This window comes from Acinonyx jubatus, chromosome B3 (genome assembly GCF_027475565.1).
Source record: "Acinonyx jubatus isolate Ajub_Pintada_27869175 chromosome B3, VMU_Ajub_asm_v1.0, whole genome shotgun sequence".
In the NCBI taxonomy this organism is placed as follows: domain Eukaryota; kingdom Metazoa; phylum Chordata; class Mammalia; order Carnivora; family Felidae; genus Acinonyx; species Acinonyx jubatus.
Genome location: NC_069386.1, coordinates 48,988,777 through 49,007,311, shown reverse-complemented (window position 1 = coordinate 49,007,311; position 18,535 = coordinate 48,988,777). Strand labels below are relative to the sequence as shown.

The following is an 18,535-nucleotide window of genomic DNA, read 5'->3' as shown; positions in this document are numbered from 1 at the left end:
AGCATCCAATCATAGAGGAGGTTGTCACAAAATCGTGTATCTTTGGAGTATTTAGTTAAGTTACAAATAAAGAATTTTATGGGGCACCCGGCTGGCTCAGTCAGTGGAGCATGTGACTCTTGGTCTCAGGTCATGAGTTTGAGCCCCACAATGGGCATAGAGATTACTTAAAAATAAAATCTTCAAGAAAAAAGAATTTTATGCTAGAGAGATTATATTACAATTGAATTAATTCATGTGGATTATCTTTCACAGGTACTCAGAAATACCACAAATTCTCATCTAAACGTAAAAGTTTGAGATGCTTCTTTTGGCAAGGGCATAGATTTAATCACTGCTTATGGCCCCCTTGTAGCTAAAAAAGAAAAGTTGGCCTGATTAGCAGTAAACTGGGTAGTGTGTGCATAACTGGATACATTTTACAATTCTTTCCCCAGACTATCAATAAAGTACTGCTTCAGTATGCTGCGATTGTATCAAGTGATTTCAGTTCATACTGCGATAAGGAAAATGTGGTAAGTAAAACCCTGCCTTCATGTTATCCCGTTGAGATGTACTTTTTTAAACTAATAAGTAAGCAGGAGAAATTCCTGTTTTCTTTCTGTTTTCAAGGATAATAGGGAATAAGGGATCTCTAGAAACAGTTTGAAAACTTCTCTAGGAGTCCTGAACTGGTTACATTACAGAATCAGAGAAAGGTTAAGAGCATCTCAAGGTCAGCCAACTTGTGTTTTTCCATGATCGTGAGAAACAAGATTCACATAAACAATTAAAAACCCACATAATCATAAGACATTAAACTAGGAATTAAAAAGTTGTTTAGATCGACACAAACAGAGTAGTTTGGCCTCCAGTACCAAAGTGAGTATAATTTATCTTTTGGTTTTCAAATAAATTGAGAAAGATAGTTAAAGTAAGAAATGATTCTGATTCCTACTCCAAGTTATTAACTTAGCCTTTTATTTTTTGGATGATTGAGAAAATCTTTATAAATTCAAACCAGCAATGCGCCTTAATAAAAAGCACAAAGGGAAGTAAGATAAACTAAAGTGATTTAGAGGATAATCTGTGTTTATTCTATTGTGGAAGGTGAAATCTTTCCTATTCACCATATGTAATATTAGAAGAAATATATTGGCAACATTATAGGAATTTTTTTGAACACTGAAAAAATATATTACAAAAGTTAGTACTAGATTTTTAAAGAGGAAAACCAGTCCCCCCCCCCCTTAAAAAATTAGTTCCCACTATCAGGCGAACCTAAAATAGAATTCCCACTGAAACCTCATTGATCTCTGGCTGACAGCTCATTAATATGTCAGTCTTAATGGTTCTTGAAGGTCCCAGAAGATACTTCTTTCTCTTAAATTTTTATGCTGCCTAGAAATTTTATGAAAATTCCCACATATCCAGCAGTGATTTCTAACTGCCATTGATTATAAATACTCTAATAGGCAAGATACTGATTTACTCAAGGCATATATTTATAATTAAATTTATAATGCATTTGAAATATATTATGATGAAAATCAAAAACAGTGCCAGGTAATTTCAGAAAAAAATTCTGATTATATTAGGATAGCCAGTTGAACATTTTGAAAGGTAGCTATGAATTACCAAGGATAATTCTTGTCATTCAGAAAAGAAAATTAGCCTTAAGGATTCCTGCAGACTTTCACTGTATTATGAGGTAACATTCTATAGTATATTTTATTTTTAAAAACATTGGAGGAAAAAATCATATATCAATGTTTATTATTACTTGTATTTTGTCTGTATATTTTATACTTTTCAAAATCAAGTATTTATAAAGAAAGAGAATAAATACTCTTGCAAATATTACAGCACAAGAACTTTTTTCCTCAATGCTTTTCTTTACTAGTTCCTGGTATCTTAATAAGTCTTAGACTCTCATTCAAATGCCAAACATCATTTTCGCTTTTCTGTGAAAGAACGGCAATTACCTGCTTAGTTATGCTTTCAGCTGAGATAAATTGAAGAGGTTCATTTGTACATTTATTCATGTGCATAGAACTATTATAGGTTTCTTTCAATATCAAGAACATCATAAGTTGTTTTTCCCCCCCTCAGTATATTTATGCCCATATACCTATTTCTTCTGCAAATTGATCTAGAAACTTTTAAAGAGGGACATCCAGGAGCACCTCGGTGGCTTAGTTGAGTGTCTGACTCTTCATTTTTGTTCAGGTCATGATCCCAGGGTCTTGGAATCAAGCCCCATGTCAGGCTCAGCACTGAGCATGGAGACTGCTTAAGATTCTCTCAATCTCTCTCTCTCTCTCTCTCCTTCTGCCCTCTTCCCCGCTTGCACTCTCTCTCTCTCTCTCTCTCTCTCTCTCTCTCTCTCTCTCTCTCTCTCTCTCAAAAATAAAAAAATAAATAAAAAATAGAGACATACTTTAAGAGATAACCATAACATGCTTTCCCAGGGGTCAGAATTAAAGATGATAGTTAAAATGTTAGAATGTTAGGTAGTTAAAATGACAGAATAATTTTTTCTAATTTTTTTAAGTTAGAACTTTATTTTAAATTGAAAATGGATCACAAGTTTTTTAATCTGTTGTCCCTGTACTCCAAAATACAGCAACACAACATATATAAATCAGAATTACTTTATTTTGAATATTTTTGAAAATCTTTTTCAGCTCAGAAACACCCTTTAAGTGATGTAGAAATGGCCATAGTCCCAACATAACTAACTTTCATATTCACTGTAGTTAAGGTTCCTAACTTTGTTCTAGATGAAATGCATTATGATATTTTTAGGGGAAAAGCCAAATTATATACAAATAAAAAGATTACAACTTGAACATAGGTTCTTTTATCTAACTAAACTCATCAACAAATGATACCTCTGAATTGGGTTAATGTTCCCTTTCCTGTACATGCTAGCTGTTTTGTTTTCAGTGACCATGGAGGTGCTTAAAATAAAAGCTGTTTCCAGATTAGCTGTAAGTTAGATTCAGGTCTCAGTAGTGATTTGGTAAATTGATTCAATAAAATTGATAATTGGACATTTCAAAGTCAGAAAAAGCTTAATGAAAGAGGAGAGTCTCATATTTATTTTTATCTCTCTCTGAATAACTGAATCTTTTTTTTTTAATGTAGCCTTACCTGACGCCAATAGCAATCCATGCTAAATGAGCACACAGTCCATTTTGTTTCTTAGTTGTTCTTTTCCATTGGAAATGGTCATATAAAAAGGCTTGGAGGTTGGTTTGTGCTCATACAACTATTACTAAAGTACTGTTATATGTGCCAAAAAAGATAAGCTTGAATGCCAATATCAAATAATCATAGAAGAGACCACCTAGTTAACTTAGACCCATGGGGAGCAGGGTGATACAACCTTTTACCCATCTACTCTTCCTGCTTCTCAATAAGAGTCATGGTCGTTTTTTGTTTTTTGTTTTTTGTTTTTTGACCTTCATTTCCTCCCTGGTAAGATGGCCAGATTCAAGCCAAATCTTCCCCCTCTGCAATTAAAAAAAAAAAAAAAAAAAATGAAAGAAAGGAAGGGAAAAGAAAAGAAAAAGAGAAAATCCCAATGACTCTGGCCCTAAGTGGAGATTCAGTTTGTTGCCTTAGGGTCAAGATGCTGAATCCCCGAAAAATTTTGACTATGCATGTAGTGGAAAGGATAAGCCTAGATCAAGTGGCTCTCAGTCACATCTGGGGATCAGAATCATTGGTGGAACACTGTGGTTCAGCTTACTAAACAGAATCTATGGCACATGTATCTCAAATATCTGTGTTAGAGACATACAATTCTTTTTTTTTTTTTTTAATTTTTTTTTAACGTTTTTTATTTATTTTTGGGACAGAGCGAGACAGAGCATGAACGGGGGAGGGGCAGAGAGAGAGGGAGACACAGAATCTGAAACAGGCTCCAGGCTCTGAGCCATCAGCCCAGAGCCCGACGCGGGGCTCGAACCCACGGACCGCGAGATCGTGACCTGGCTGAAGTCAGATGCTTAACCGACTGCGCCACCCAGGCGCCCCTAGAGACATACAATTCTTATGTGACCAGAATCAAGGGAAGCGAATCAAAGTTTAAAATTGTTTTCATAAATTGAAGTTAGAATGTGGTCACTTTAAGAATCAAGTAGAAAGTTTTTCAAAGGTCAGTAATGTGGTTAGAGCATTAATAAAATCTTTCCACTGAGGAGTGCTAACACCTCTCTGATGTCCTGCAAGTCCTTTATATGCGTCCAATTCTTTATTGGCTCATTTCCCAGCAACTTGGAAGATATATCCACTTTCCTTTCTTTCACAGTTTTCCTCCCCCCAGTCAACTGGCTTTTCAGAATCAGTATGCGACAAATATTAAATTATTCTATAACTATTCTGAATTCTATTTTCCAATTATAAATTCTATTATTCTAAGGCCACATCTAGTCCTGTCACAGGGCCCTCCATCTTTATGTTATTGTATATTTCTGCCTCCCTGGAAACATGGAGTCAAAAACATTTTTAAACATATATTCTGTGTAAGGCTCTGTGCAGTACTTTGGGAGTAAGAAAAAGCAGAGGACACAGCAGCATGTACGGTGCATTTAAGGTCAGTGGGTGAGACAGTGAAAAGCAATATAAAGTTAAATAAAACAAATGTCAAGTGAGTGACAACAGGGTATAGTGTGGGGAAGAGAAAGCTCAAATCTGGAATGATGGATATGATTCAAATAGGCAAAAAGGTGGAACTGAAAAGGCCACATGCTAAGCCAAGTTGGAGTCTGGAAAGCACAGGTGTTTTGGGGGGAAAAGCTGCTTAGAGGGGAAAGTTACCTGCGGTAGACAGAGATGGGAAGGAAAACCTAATTTGGAGCCAGATAACTAAGGGCCTTGAATACCAATGTGTGGACTTTGTCTATAGCCAAAGAGAATCTATTAAAGGTGTCTTTTTTTTTTTTCTTTTTCCCCCTTGGATTTTTTTTTTAAACTTTTTTTTAACGTTTATTTTTGAGACAGACAGAGCATGAAAGGGGGAGGGTCAGAGAGAGGGAGACACAGAATCTGAAACAGGCTCCAGGCTCTGAACTGTCAGCACAGAGCCCGACTAGGGTCTCAAACTCACGGACCTCGAGATCATGACCTGAGCCGAAGTCGGCCGCTTAACCGCTTAACCAGCTGAGCCACCCAGGCACCCCTCCCCCTTGGATTTTTAAAATTCAGATGGTGATTTTGTTTTTTAAATGGCGAAATAATGGAAACGTTAAACTGATATCTTTTCTTTTTTTTTCTTTTTTTTTAGAGTGTCAGAATTTGAGAATAAGGTTTTTTTTATTTATTTTATTTTTTTATTTTTTTAATATGAAATTTATTGTCAGATTGGTTTCCATACAACACCCAATGCTCATCCTAACAGGTGCCCTCCTCAATACCCATCACCCACCCTCTCTTCCTTCCCACCCTCCATCAACCCTCGGTTTGTTCTCAGTTTTTAAGAGTCTCTTATGGTTTGGCTCCCTCCCTCTCTAACCTTTTTATTTCCTTCCCCTCCCCCATGGTCTTCCGTTAAGTTTCTCAGAATCCACATAAGAGTGAAAACATATGGATCTGTCTTTCTCTGTATGACTTACTTCATTTAGCATAACACTCTCCAGTTCCATCCACATTGCTACAAAAGGCCATATCTCATTCTTTCTCATTGCCACATAGTATTCCATTGTGTATATAAACCACAATTTCGATACCTTTTCTTAAAGTAAATCTTTAAAAGAGAATTTGGCTCAATATTAAGAGGAAAAGAAAGGTTAGTAATTAAGTCCCCAATAGTTTATTGTCTGATATATTATTAAATTGCATTCCCCAAAGTGGTAATATTTCCCTCTTCCATTGTTGACTCTTAAGAAGTATAATCAAAACAGCAGAATTATTCTCTTTGCCAGATATAATACGACTTCAGTGACGATTGTATATTTATCACATTTAAGGTAAACTCATTCAATAATTTCATGTATAAAAGATGCTCACACCATCTTTTTTGTTGTTTGCTTTACTTCAAGCCCTGTATATTGATGAACAATATTCAACAATTGCGGGTCCAGCTGGAAAAAATGTTTGAATCCATGGGAGGGAAAGAGGTGGGTATATTTTTATGCCTGCATTTGCCAAATATCTATTTAGAGATCATTAGCAGCACAGCTCTTTGCTATGGAAAGTGTCATAATCAAGTTTTTTACATGGGTTAACAACAGAAGAGGACATGGCTGGTAATCTAAAATATCATTAACAATAAGGTGACCATTATACACAACTGAAGATTTGAGTGATGCATTCGAAGTGTGAATGGGAGGGGGGAGATGGTCCGTAGCCTTTTGTAGTGTGTATACAGAGAGAGTGCTATACACACAAATCTATATATGCTAATGATCTGTAAAATTCTACAAACTGCAGATTTTTTTTTCACCATATTGCACAATGTCAACCTGATACCAATGTTTGCTCTGAAATGTGCTTTGTGGCCCTAGTGGTTTTGATGCATCAGTTTATTGTTCACATGTAAAAATCTGTCAAAATGTGTTGTGTGCTGTGTCTGTAATGTGTCGTGTCTTTGTCCAACATCTTTGACTTGCATTTCCCTGAGCAGAAGAAGGAAGGAGAAAGATTCTTTTATGAGGTTTGTGATAGTAAGCATCTTACCCTTTTCTGGCTGTTTCCCCCCAGGCCTAAAGACCATCGCACTTCTTATTTACTCTCATTCGCTCATTTGGATCAAGCAGACAGTGAAATAGTAGTTGTGCACCTGCCTCCTGCTTTTGCCACGGTCTTTCCTTTCACACACCGACATGAGCATCCAGGGACTTGGGGACCAGAGTTGGTGCTGAGAGGGACAGGTTCATGCAGCTGGCATTCTCCCACCACTCCGCCTCCCTAAAACAACCCCAAGGGACACTAGAATGTAGAGATATTTCTGTTGAGGATTTTAGTTACAGTGTTCCTTATTGAGGTAAGGGTCAGAGATGTACGTGAAGCAAGTTTGGACTTCAAAGCAAAGATCCCTTTTATTTCTAAATGTACAAGGCTGAAAATGCTTCTTTTAACATTGGGCTTCTTCACATGTGATGTTGCTTTTAACCCCATGGAGACATCTGTACGTTTCCCTCCCTTTTTTTGCTACCTTAGACACTCAGTCTTTTGAAAACTGAACTTGCTGCTTAGCAGCCTACAAATCAGAAGCACCAGGATATGCGTGCAGAGATGGAATAGTTCAAAAATGAACTCTGATTTTTAAACCACAGTATCAGTTTATTTTGTATAAAATAAGACTCCATTCCCTATCGTGTGTTAGTGCCTTTTGCACAGTATGAGGGCATCCATCTCGCTTTTGAATTATTTTGCTGAATTAGGTGAACACAAGCAATTGAGGATCATAGCTGGAGACTGCCGATTTAATTTTAGTGATGTTTTATATTCAGAGTTTAAGTTCACTTACTGTTAGAAGCATTGTGAAGAAATGACTGATTTCTTGGGGGGGGGGCGGAATTCTGTCGTCTTTTACTGAATTTTTAAGACCACATATCATGTAAGGATAAAGTTATATTTAAAATGCCATATTTCTAGGAATTTATCCTAATGCTACTTCTATTTCCTTACTATTCCATGGTTGGAGTCTAATGTGAGTCATATACTGCTGACTGAATATTAACAAGACAGATCAGACCTGTACTTAAGGAAGCTATGTGGGCCAAGCCACGCGCTAACCAAAAATGTGATGGGGCACCTTGTACACCAAACAAGAATGGATTCTTTGCTCCACATAAAATTGCCAATTTGAAATGTACCGGTTTCACATTATAAATTTAGCTACAACTCTATAGCTAAATCACACAACTCTTCTTACTGGAGAACATAATAAAGATGGGAATACTGAGGTTGGTTCCTTCTACCTTTATCACTCTTGCAAGGCCAGTTGCTAAACTCCTCATACATAATTTAAAGGGAAAAATCAACTAAGTGAATGGAATGAATATCTAGTTTCTAACAATGTAATTTTTTAGGAGAACAGCATGGACCCTAGTTCTTTTCTTTTCCTGCATTTAAATATTATTCATCCCTTCCCTCCCTCTCCTTATCATCTTTTGATATTCTGTCTCCTTTCTAAGAACAATTTCTTATTATCTTATTATTTTCCATTTTCACCTCATCATCTGTTACCAAAAAAAAAAAACTGTTAGCATTGCCATTGGTATTGATGAGATGTCAGGAGGGAGCAAGACCTCAACCCAAGTGTGGGTGTAACATTCAGCCTCCAGGGAGAAAGGAGAGAAAGAATCGTCATTCTGCAGATTTATGTTAGAGTTGCTAGTTGCTACACTCAGCCTCCTTTGGGCACCAGAATCTCATAATTATAGGCAGAGCCCTTCCAATCCAGTTAGCTACATAGGGCACTATCTAAATGGGCTCCTTAACTTGGAGCTGTTATAAAGATAAAGAGGATTTTATTGAGAATGACAATTTACCCTTCACTATGAGAAGTTTATACAGCACTTAATATGGGCATGCTCGGTGGCCTTTAAAGGTAATGCATTGTGTACTGACGCCAGTCTTCCTCTCACAGTGGAACTGGTCGTAACACCGGGACTGGTCTTGCTAAAGGGAAGCTTCCCTGTCTAGTTTTTCTTTTAAGGAGTTTCTTATAGTTTGTCCCCTACCACCTGTGCTAGGATGTGCACTTCTTGCTACAAAAACTCTTAATTAGCAAATGATTAATGATTGTGCACTTGCTCAAAATGGTTTACTCTGTGTTCATTAGCTGGCTCCTAGCAGCGGCATGGCTTGCGTCTCATACCGTCTGCAAAGTGCCTGCCGCCCGCACGCCCCGCTGCATAATGCTGCAGCTCTCTGCCGCTTTAGCCCCACCACTGTAGGGGCAGCGCAGCTGCGCTCTCTGTCCAGGATCAGCCTCTTTTCCCTCTGGAGATGGAAATAATATTTAAAACCTTTTTCTAGGTGTAAAAAAACATCGGCTTAATGGAGTCCCAGTTTGAAACATGACCTGACATTCTGACAGTCTTGGCATGATGCTGTTGTCAGTGGCTCCAAAAGCAGTCCTTGTGTAGACACCATTACTGCCTGCCTGCACGATACCCCAGAGACCATGTGGGCACATCGTTTTTTTTTTTTCCTAGTGCCCTACTTAGAAAGAAAAAGAAAAGCAAACCGCTAAATTTTTTCTCCTCTATTGTGACTTTCTGACATGCTTCCTTGCATAAAAATTAAGAGCATGTTTTGGCATAACAACTTTGTGATTACTGTAGAGAATATAAAAAATATAGTAAGTCACACAAACCATGAAGCAAACGTAACCTTAAGAATGAGGCCCAGAGTCTGTTTTCTTTTTAATAAAGCATGCCATGTGATTCTTTCATGTGCATATTGTTTTGGGACACACTATACTAAAATAGAGTAGCCAACCCGCAGTATGGATTGACTTGAGCTAGAAGTTAAATTATGTGCACCACAATCCCCATACTGCATTATCGGTCCCTTTGTAACACAGTAACAGCAAAATGATTATCAGAATGTCAGGTACTTATTTTCATTATTGGTGAATGATCATTTTATTATTCTCTAATAGCTGAAATACCTCAAAAGAAAAACACATATACTTTGGTTTACATTATTTTAATAGCTTAATTATTTTATGAGTATAACTCAGCTCAGAGCAATTTGAAATAAATACAGACCCTGTATTTATTTTTTCATAAAAATATATTGCCCTCACCTACAAAAAGGACTCGGTTGCATTTCCTTGCCCTGCAATCTAATTTGTATAAATACATGAAAAAGAAAATCAGATGATCTGAAATTTCATTTCATTTCAGGAAGCCATAAGATATGGGTTATGAAACTCTGGAGAACTTGTAGTAATTGATTTAGAAAATTATGACTGTGCTGTGTAAGCAGAAGAGGTATTACTCCTTCATGATATTGCATTGGTGCAACTGTCCTGAGTGGTAGAATCCATAATTATCCATAAGCCTGCTAACTTACTGACAGTACTTCAGATGCTAGAAGTCAGCCATCATTAAGAGAGGGAATAAAGGCATTTGTTTCCTTAGTTATATTCTCTTACTCTGCTGGCCACAAAGCAGACTAATTAGATACATTGGTAATATTTTCATTGCTATGTCTCAAAAATAACTGAATCTCTTGACTCATTTCACTGTGGTAAACTTTCCTGAACAGGGCCGTGGAATCTGAAACATAACGCCACCTATCCTAAACATGTGTGTATTTTAATGAGCAATGTAACTATTCTTTTGTTTCAGGAAAGCCTTATCTATATCCTTTTCCACTGTTTAATGATGAATTTGATGAGTTAGAAACTGCATCTGACTCAAAGTATAATGCATGTCGCTGATTGAAATTCACTGTAAAACCGATTAGCTGTAAGGACTTAGTCTTCAGCTAAGCAAATCCCCACCAGAGAGGGTGGAAATTAACCCCTATCATATTTTACTTAGCATTATCCTTTCAAAATTATACTTGCTGGCAACAGGGGATTGAATAGCACTGCTTTAAAGGAAATAATGCTTCACACTAGTACTTCTGTAACTTCAGCATGCATCAGAACAGCAACCAGGTAATTAGGAAATGGCTCAGAGCCTCCTTTGTCTTATCTGTGCCACACACCTCACTGGCCTACTTAATATGTTTTGAATCTGGAGAACACAGAGGACTCGACATGTTGGAATGGATCCAGACACAGCATGCAATGGTACAGGCAAATGTTTGTATTAAGGAATGCAGTGATCCAAAAACATAGGTGACCAATTTGCAATAATAAACAAATACTCAGAATTTTTTAAAACATTCTAGACTTTATGCTTACATTTTATATGTAACCCTATCGAAAGGTGTGGTTGTACGGAGGCTAAGCTTTATGTTCAGGTTTCTGATGTGTCTCACCTTTTGTCCTTAATGTAAATAGAGATACCACTCACGAGTTAATACATTAGTGAGAATCGGTGTACTGTTTTCATCTCTTTTCCAGCCATTACAAAGGAAATTATAAAATATGTATCAGACGTCTTAGATAGTAAAATAAACAATTTACATTAGTCATCTCTTCCTTTTAGTTCTAAAATTGTTTTCTAAAGCAGTTTGCAAAGATTTTTTTTCTATTTGGTAGAAGGGTCTTTTGTTGCCACTTATAGTTACTGAATCTGTAGGGCAGTTGTTGAGACAGGAAGTTTATTAGTAAAGTCAGAACAATTAAAGTAATAAAGTTTGGGAGTGGAACCTCCTCCCCAATACTTTGCAAATGTGAAAATATCCTTTAAATGAAAGCTGTAATTGTTAAATCTTCTCCTGCATCAATTCAAAGAATAAAGTGAAACTTCTAGTCTCTTCATGTGTAAATAGAGCTCCAAGGTGGGATGTCATTTGGCTGAATTCGGTAAAAGCAAGCAGCCATTTTCAGTGTTATGGCAGCAGATAACAAGGGGAACTGAATGTTTGAAGTAGTGGCCTTTTATTTTGGTGGCATGCAGCTCTTGCCTGCTTTCTTTCTCCTCTGAACCATCTCTATGATTGCAGTTAACAAATCGGACTTAATAGAAAATTAAAAGACTAATGAGGGCCAGAGGGGCAAATTGCATTGAGCTGATTTAGTAAGTATGATTAAGAATCTAGCACTGCTACCAAGTAAAATTCAGCTAACTGCTAAGCTTGTGAAATGAAGAAAAGGTGCCATCTATTAGGTTGAGAAGTTTCTGGGTGGGTGACCCATGTCAGGATGAAATAAAAACTCAGGCGGGTACTGCTTGTTAACCTCATTCCCCAGAGCATTCCCAAGAAATCATAGGGTCGCCTCTGTGCCATCAAGTCTTTATTTAAACTAACCTGTCTCTGAACCTTAAGAGAACTTGAGAGAGAATTCAAGCCACAGCCAGGAGGGAGAAAAAAAATAGAGCTTAACTGCCAGTTTCTATAATAGACCTATTTTATTGTCTTGTGATCCTCTTTGACTGTTTATGCTTGCCTTCACAACCCATAAATCAGTGCAAACTAGGAAAATTTACTTCTCTAATTCAGCCAATCCCCCTTCTTCTCCTACTTCATTGAAAGGGACCTCAGGCACTTCATGCAAATGGCTCACTGAGGGAATTCTGTCTCCGTGGACTGATGTTCAACAGGTACTCAGTTCAGTTGATTGAACAGACTGTGTTCACGGTGCCTAATGGGTGAATGGATTCCCTAATGTGAGTAGCAGAATGGGAAAGACAGAGTGAAACAGGGCAAAAAGGCATTTTTTATAGAATAAATTCTGAACATAAATTTTGTGCCTCCTTTCTTCTCCTGACTTAATCTTACTCTGTCCATATTCATGGTTAGTCAGCCAATAGATGGAGCTAATAAGCCCAATGTTCCTTCTCAATCAAGTTATTGTACTTGTTTAATTTTTAATGAGCATTTGCAGAAGAGAATTTCTTTAAAAAAATATGGCTTCTTAGACTGCTGCTTCTCAGTCCTCATATGTCCCCAAAATATATCATGAAGCATGGCACATTGTCCATGCCTTGGTTTTTCCACTTGTAAAAGGGAATTGTACTAGATGGCTTCTGAAGTTCATTCTAGTTCTAAAATTCTGCAGTTATAAGGACACTTGTTATAAACCCATGGAGTAGAGGTTTAGTCTATGTGTTGTAGGTGAAGAGGAAAAAAATGTTTAAGAGAAAAGAATGGATCTTGTCACTCATATGAGGTCTGAAGGTATCATTTTTTCTTAAAAGTACAGGGATAAAGGAAAGGCTTTTTTTTCCCCTTCAGTTGTCTAGGCTGAAGAACCTAACTTAACATATCTCAAAGGCATTCAGTTGATTTGAAGCACAATGACAGTTGGATTTACTGCATACTCTCTAATTAGGATGCGAGACAGCTACTGATGTTCAACTTTCGAAGCGAAGAAGTTAGAGGCATGAATTTATATAACTAATGATACTCTAGCATAACAGTTCATGCAAGTCTGAATGGCATAAAGAAAATGTCATAGTCTATCTCTTAAAATGGTCTTATAAGTTCCTGGGGAGCTTCTTTCCTAACAGGAATAAAAAAGGAAACAAAAGACAGTGTAGCATTGGTGGACCTGGGGCACAATTCTTTTTCTCCCTTCCTTCCTTCCTTCCTTCCTTCCTTCCTTCCTTCCTTCCTTCCTTTCCCTTTCTTTCTTTCTTTCTTTCTTTCTTTCTTTCTTTCTTTCTTTCTTTCTTTCTTTCTTTCTTTCTTTCTTTCTTTTCAATACAGAACACCATACATGTTTTTAAATTTCACACAGCATTCCACAATACCCATGCTGAATACCATAGCTCAGCAAGGTGATTTAGGACAATCCAAGGAGAGTAATTTCCTGCTGGATTCAGTAAGGAATGTTCAGTGATTTCTCAATCATATATTTTAAGTTGAGCTAGCCATTTTAGGATGTATAAATTCTGGCCAAATAGGAGGGTTGGGGAGAAATGATATTTAACAACAACAAAAAAAACATAGCCCAGATAAGATTGTGATAAATTACTTGAAGCACTTGCCTTGTTGAAGCCAACTAGTGGGGCCAGCAGATTTGGTCTTTATTATAACCACTCTAGTAATAGTTAGGAGGATGGAATAAAAGAGAAAACAAGAACACAATGTGGAAATGATTGCATTCGAGTCTACATGAGGATAATTCTGCATCAAAAATTGAAGAGGATAGGACAGATGGAGAAAATATTTGAGATGTTATCAGTCATATTTGGTATCCAAGTGAATATGGGAAGGTAGAAGGCAAAGAAGGGTCAAAGATGATTTTCGCATTTCTGCCTTAATGGTATGGTATCAATAAAATTTGAGACATAAGTTAAGGATGGACAGGTAATACGTTCATTTTTGATATGCTGACATTTAGGTCATCCAAGTAGAAAAGGCCAAATAGGTATGTGGGAATGTAGACATGATGCTCAGGCATCCTGTTAAAGCTGTAGGTAGAGATTTGGGGGGTTGTTAACACAGGGGTGGGAATTGAAGACATAGGCATGGATGTGATTGCTCAAGAGAGATTGAGTGGGGAAAAAAAAGGAGACAAGGAAGGGAGAATTGAAGGACACTTATTTCTAAGGAGTATATAGAGGAAGAAAAGTCATCAAAAGAGAGACAAATGATAGGCAGAAAAATAGGAGAGCTAAGAGAAGGTAGTCTCTAGAGAAATAAGGAAAAAGAGCTTGAGAAAGCAAGAGTGAATGCAGGCTGAGTAGGCTGAATAGTCATTGGAGATCACTTTAAGAAACCACTGGTGATGTATACATGAACATTTCAGTGGAGCGTCCAGAGCAGAAACTACACTAGAGGAGATCAATATTTAAGAAATAAGGAAGCTATAAGTTTTACATTTATGCTGTGAACAGTTTGATGGTCAAGAGAAGAAAAGATATGAGCAAGCTATCAATGAGAAGCTAGTACTAAATAAGTTGGTCTTTGTATTCTATTTTTTATTTTAACAAAGTGTTGTTTGAGTACATTTATAGAATGGGGTCATGAAGATAATGATGAAGGGGAATGAAGACAGAAAGGGATATTTGAGCAGAATCCAAAACAAGGAACCAAGAGCTCAAGTTGAATTGTTTTCCTTGGAAATGAAGCTTGCTTGCTTTCTTTCTTTCTTTCTTTCTTTCTTTCTTTCTTTCTTTCTTCCTTTCTTTCTTTTCATAGATATAGTGATGGTGTTTGCATTTATTAAAAGATTGTTCTGAAAAAAACCTTCAGGACATGAAACCCACCAGTCCAATGACCAAAATTTGGGACCTGTGTAGATGAAGGCCAGGGACTGATCATCCTCCCTGATCTGCACTTGTTTAGATAAGCAAATAATGGAACTCTAACACTGATGAGTTGAACAGGAGGAAAAACAGCCTAGTAATGTGTATACAACAGAAAGGAGATGAGGTAGTATTGAACACTGGGGAACAGGAATACAATTCACACAAAATTTCTTCCTGCAAAGCCTTAATTCTTTTAAAGAGTTTGTATTGAGCTGTTGAAAGAGTTTAAAGCCACTTTCCAACTGACTAGTTCTATCTCCAGCAACAGCTTGATGGTTGGATTAACCATTCCTGTTTTAAGAGGCTGAAATAACCTAGATTCCCTTCACATTCCTTGGGGAAATAATGTGTACTGGTAAAACACAAACAAACCAAAACATGCAGAGTGGGTATGGTAACCATATTTTTGGAACTAAACAAATATCAGGACATAATCTGTTACGGGCTGACAGTGAGACAAAAATTTGAAATCAGGACTAAGTTTGTAACTCCAGAATATATGGTTGCTAAGGAATGAAAGATTTCAAATGCAAAAGTATTCTATTAATAGTCAATGCAAATTATCACTCCAAGGAGAAGGAGCACTCTGGGTATCAAGATTTCCTTTGAGGGATAATTTCCGTGCTTCTTTCTGCCCTCACCTCCTTCCTCAAATATTTGGTAAATGCCTAGGCCTACAGGGACAGACACTCAGGGTGGACAGTTAACTAAGACAGAAATCAGTGGAAGAGATAGATTAATAAGAGAACAATTAGAAGAAAGATTTGTACAAATGTTGTAGTAAACCGCATAGGTAGTGCAGGAGTTAGAGCTACTAACAGCACAGGGCCGGCAGCATGGAGGGCAAGAATTGCTAAAGTAAGTGATGGATGCATTGTCTTTTAAAGGAAAAGCAGAAGTGGGCCTTAGGGAAGAAGAACTTAGCAGATAGCTTGCATGCTGGCTCTCTCTTCCAGACAAGTCTTTTTTGTTATCACAGCTCAGTGGTGTAAAATATGTCAGTGGTGTGAAATCTCAAGAGAGTACCTATGTATGACGATAGTTCATTCTGACCATTAGAAAATCATACCCTTCCAGCCTTGATTTTGGAATTCTAAAACCTATCACGGAGTGTGGATAAAATCTGTTTCAAAAGCTTTACTATAAATTCAGAATTTTACTCTGTATATTTAAATTCTCATTGAGTATATTCCTCTTTACATGGAGGCATTTATTTTTTATTTTTTGCCAGCCAAGTTGTTTACATACACACGCTAATTCAGTTTGTAATTTTTAAAAAATTTTTTAAATGTTTTTATTTACTTTTGAGAGAGACAGAGATAGGGTGCTAGCTGGGGAGGGGTAGAGAAAGAGGGAGACACAGAATCTGAAGCAGGTTCCAGGCTCTGAGCCATCAGCACAGAGCCTGACCTGGGGCTCGAACTCATGAACTGTGAGATCATGACCTGAGCTGAAGTCAGATGCTCAACTGACTAAGCCACTCAGGCACCCCTCAGTTTGTAACTTAAAATAAATTTATTAACTGTGACTTTTGAATGCTTGTTTTTTTTCCTTTTAATAATAACTCTAAATAACAATATAAAAAATGCAAGTTGATATTTGATATTACATTTAGAACAAGTCTAAGTTTTAAATCTTTGGGAAAAAGATTTAAATCAGGTAGTCTTTCACCTTTCCAAAGTAGCAAATAATTTGTAAAACGTGCTGTCGGTAATTTAGGCAATGAAGTGTAAAAGCCCAAGTTATTGTTTCTTACAAACTTAAGGAAGTTTGTAGTAGTAAGGAAAATTTCTTCTATATGTATGAATAAAGAAATGGAGAACTCAAGAACTGGTTAATTTGCTGCCTAAAGGGATTGTTTTATAACTAGATGAGTATGATATTTATAATCATTATTATTGCAAAAGACCTGCAATTCGGCCTCATAATTAACTGCTTCTGTTTTAATGTTATAATGGTATGATTTTGATCAGATGAACAACATGTACTTAACTGAAATTATAATTTTTTTTTTGCCTGATTCCATGACAGAGGCGTTAGTTTGCACCCACTTGGAAACTTAAGCTTCTATGAGGAAATGAAAACTGTCATCCAATGTCTAAATTGCTATAGATTTGACAGGTTCACAGTTTCAAGCCAAAGCCAACTATTTGATAGAAATCTCCATTCACAAAATACCAAAGGTAGACTAAAATAATTTATGGGAAAATAGCATAATTTCATCCAACTGATCTAACCATTTTTATATGACTTTAAAGTCATTATCTTAACAGGTGAAAAAAACCTCAATGTGTATATTAAACTAATTTGAAAACAAAATACACATTTTAAATAAGAAGCAATCCCAGGGTGCCCTGGTGGCTCGGTCGGTTAAGCATCTGACTATTGGTTTCAGCTCAGGTCATGATTTCACAGGTTCCTGAGTTTGAGCCATGTGTGGGACTCTGAGCTGATGGGGCAGAGCCTGCTTGGGATTCTCTCTCTCCCTCCCATGCCAGCCCTCTCTCTCTCTCTGTCTCCCTCCCCCCCCACCCCCACTCCATCCCTCCCTCAAAATAAGTAAATAAACTTTAAAAGAAAAAAAGAAGCAATCCAATTTCCTGGTTAAAACTCTACTCTCATAGCCATTTCCTTGGAGATGACAGGTATATGGGCAGGAAACTAACACCTATCTACCCAAGCGGTTTACCAAAGAGTCAGAAGCATGAAGAAACCCATGGAAGGGCTTCTCTCTCATTCCTGTTGCCCAAAAACCTTATCCAAATGAAATAAAATTGGTATTAGGTCAATAGCAAGAAAATACAATAAAAAATGTTCAGCCTGAATGATGCCTTGGGAGTGGGGCAGACAACCCACAAATATTTTCTTGGTTAAAGTTTGGTGAATTACAGTTTATTAGGCTATTTTTGTTTCAATGCCTATCAGTGTCTTTTTAACTTAAGTGCTGTCTAATTATCTTTCTGAATCACTGCCTTATGACCAGCTATAGCTTAATGGAACTCTCAGAAATTATGAGACTCAAGGATATTCTAATTTTCTAACTCCAAAAGAAGTTTGTAACAGTAGCCTATGTATCTGTGGGTAAGAGCTGTGAGCTTGTCTGTTGATGGAGACAGAAAAAAGATAAAGTCCAGAAGAATCACATTGGCTCTATAGAGGGGCAGCAGAAACTAACCAATGTTGAAACCACCTGAATTTGAGTCAAAATTGACATCAAGGATTGGTTTCATAAAATCAGTAGTCACATGCCAAGTGCAATTTTTTATTTCCATTCCAGTGTGTTTAATCATGGTAATATAAGCTAGAGCCACACAGTGTGCTGAGATATATAAATAATACTTCTTCCTAACAGTATCTTAGTACTAGAAAATATTCTTGGACAATTACGGTACTAAATGACCAGTGTATACTATCAGGGATATTATTTGGTCCTGGGCTGGCTTCCTGGAGTTGAAATTTGATATTGGGTCCTGTATTTTTTGGTGTCCATCTTAGGTCCTCCTATTTACTATAAGTCCTCCTTTAATTTGTTCTACCCCCAAAAGTTGGCTTTATCCTATCCCTTGTTTTCAATAGTAGATCTGCTTGCATAATAATTATAGCTACTAAAGGCAAGAAACTAATTTCTAAAGCATCAAAGGAAGGTTGACTTAATTACAGAGAATATTCTAGATTGCCCTTTACATGAATTCCTATCAACTTGAGATAATACATCT

General features: G+C 37.0%; 1 protein-coding gene across 5 annotated transcripts in view; it reads left to right on the top strand.

The window, feature by feature from the left end:
- UNC13C (unc-13 homolog C) overlaps nt 1–18,535 on the top strand; it is a 599,100-nt gene that overhangs the window by 480,046 nt on the left and 100,519 nt on the right. For 4 of the 5 annotated variants that reach the window (XR_008299165.1, XM_027067285.2, XM_053223996.1 and 1 more), the window contains 2 exons: nt 438–515; nt 6,027–6,104. Coding sequence is in view for 4 of the 5 variants with exons in the window: in XM_027067285.2 (XP_026923086.1) it covers nt 438–515; nt 6,027–6,104 (156 nt within the window). In the remaining variant the exon portion in view is untranslated. The remainder of the gene's footprint in view (nt 1–437; nt 516–6,026; nt 6,105–18,535) is intronic. The other variant, XM_053223997.1, reaches the window with a different exon arrangement.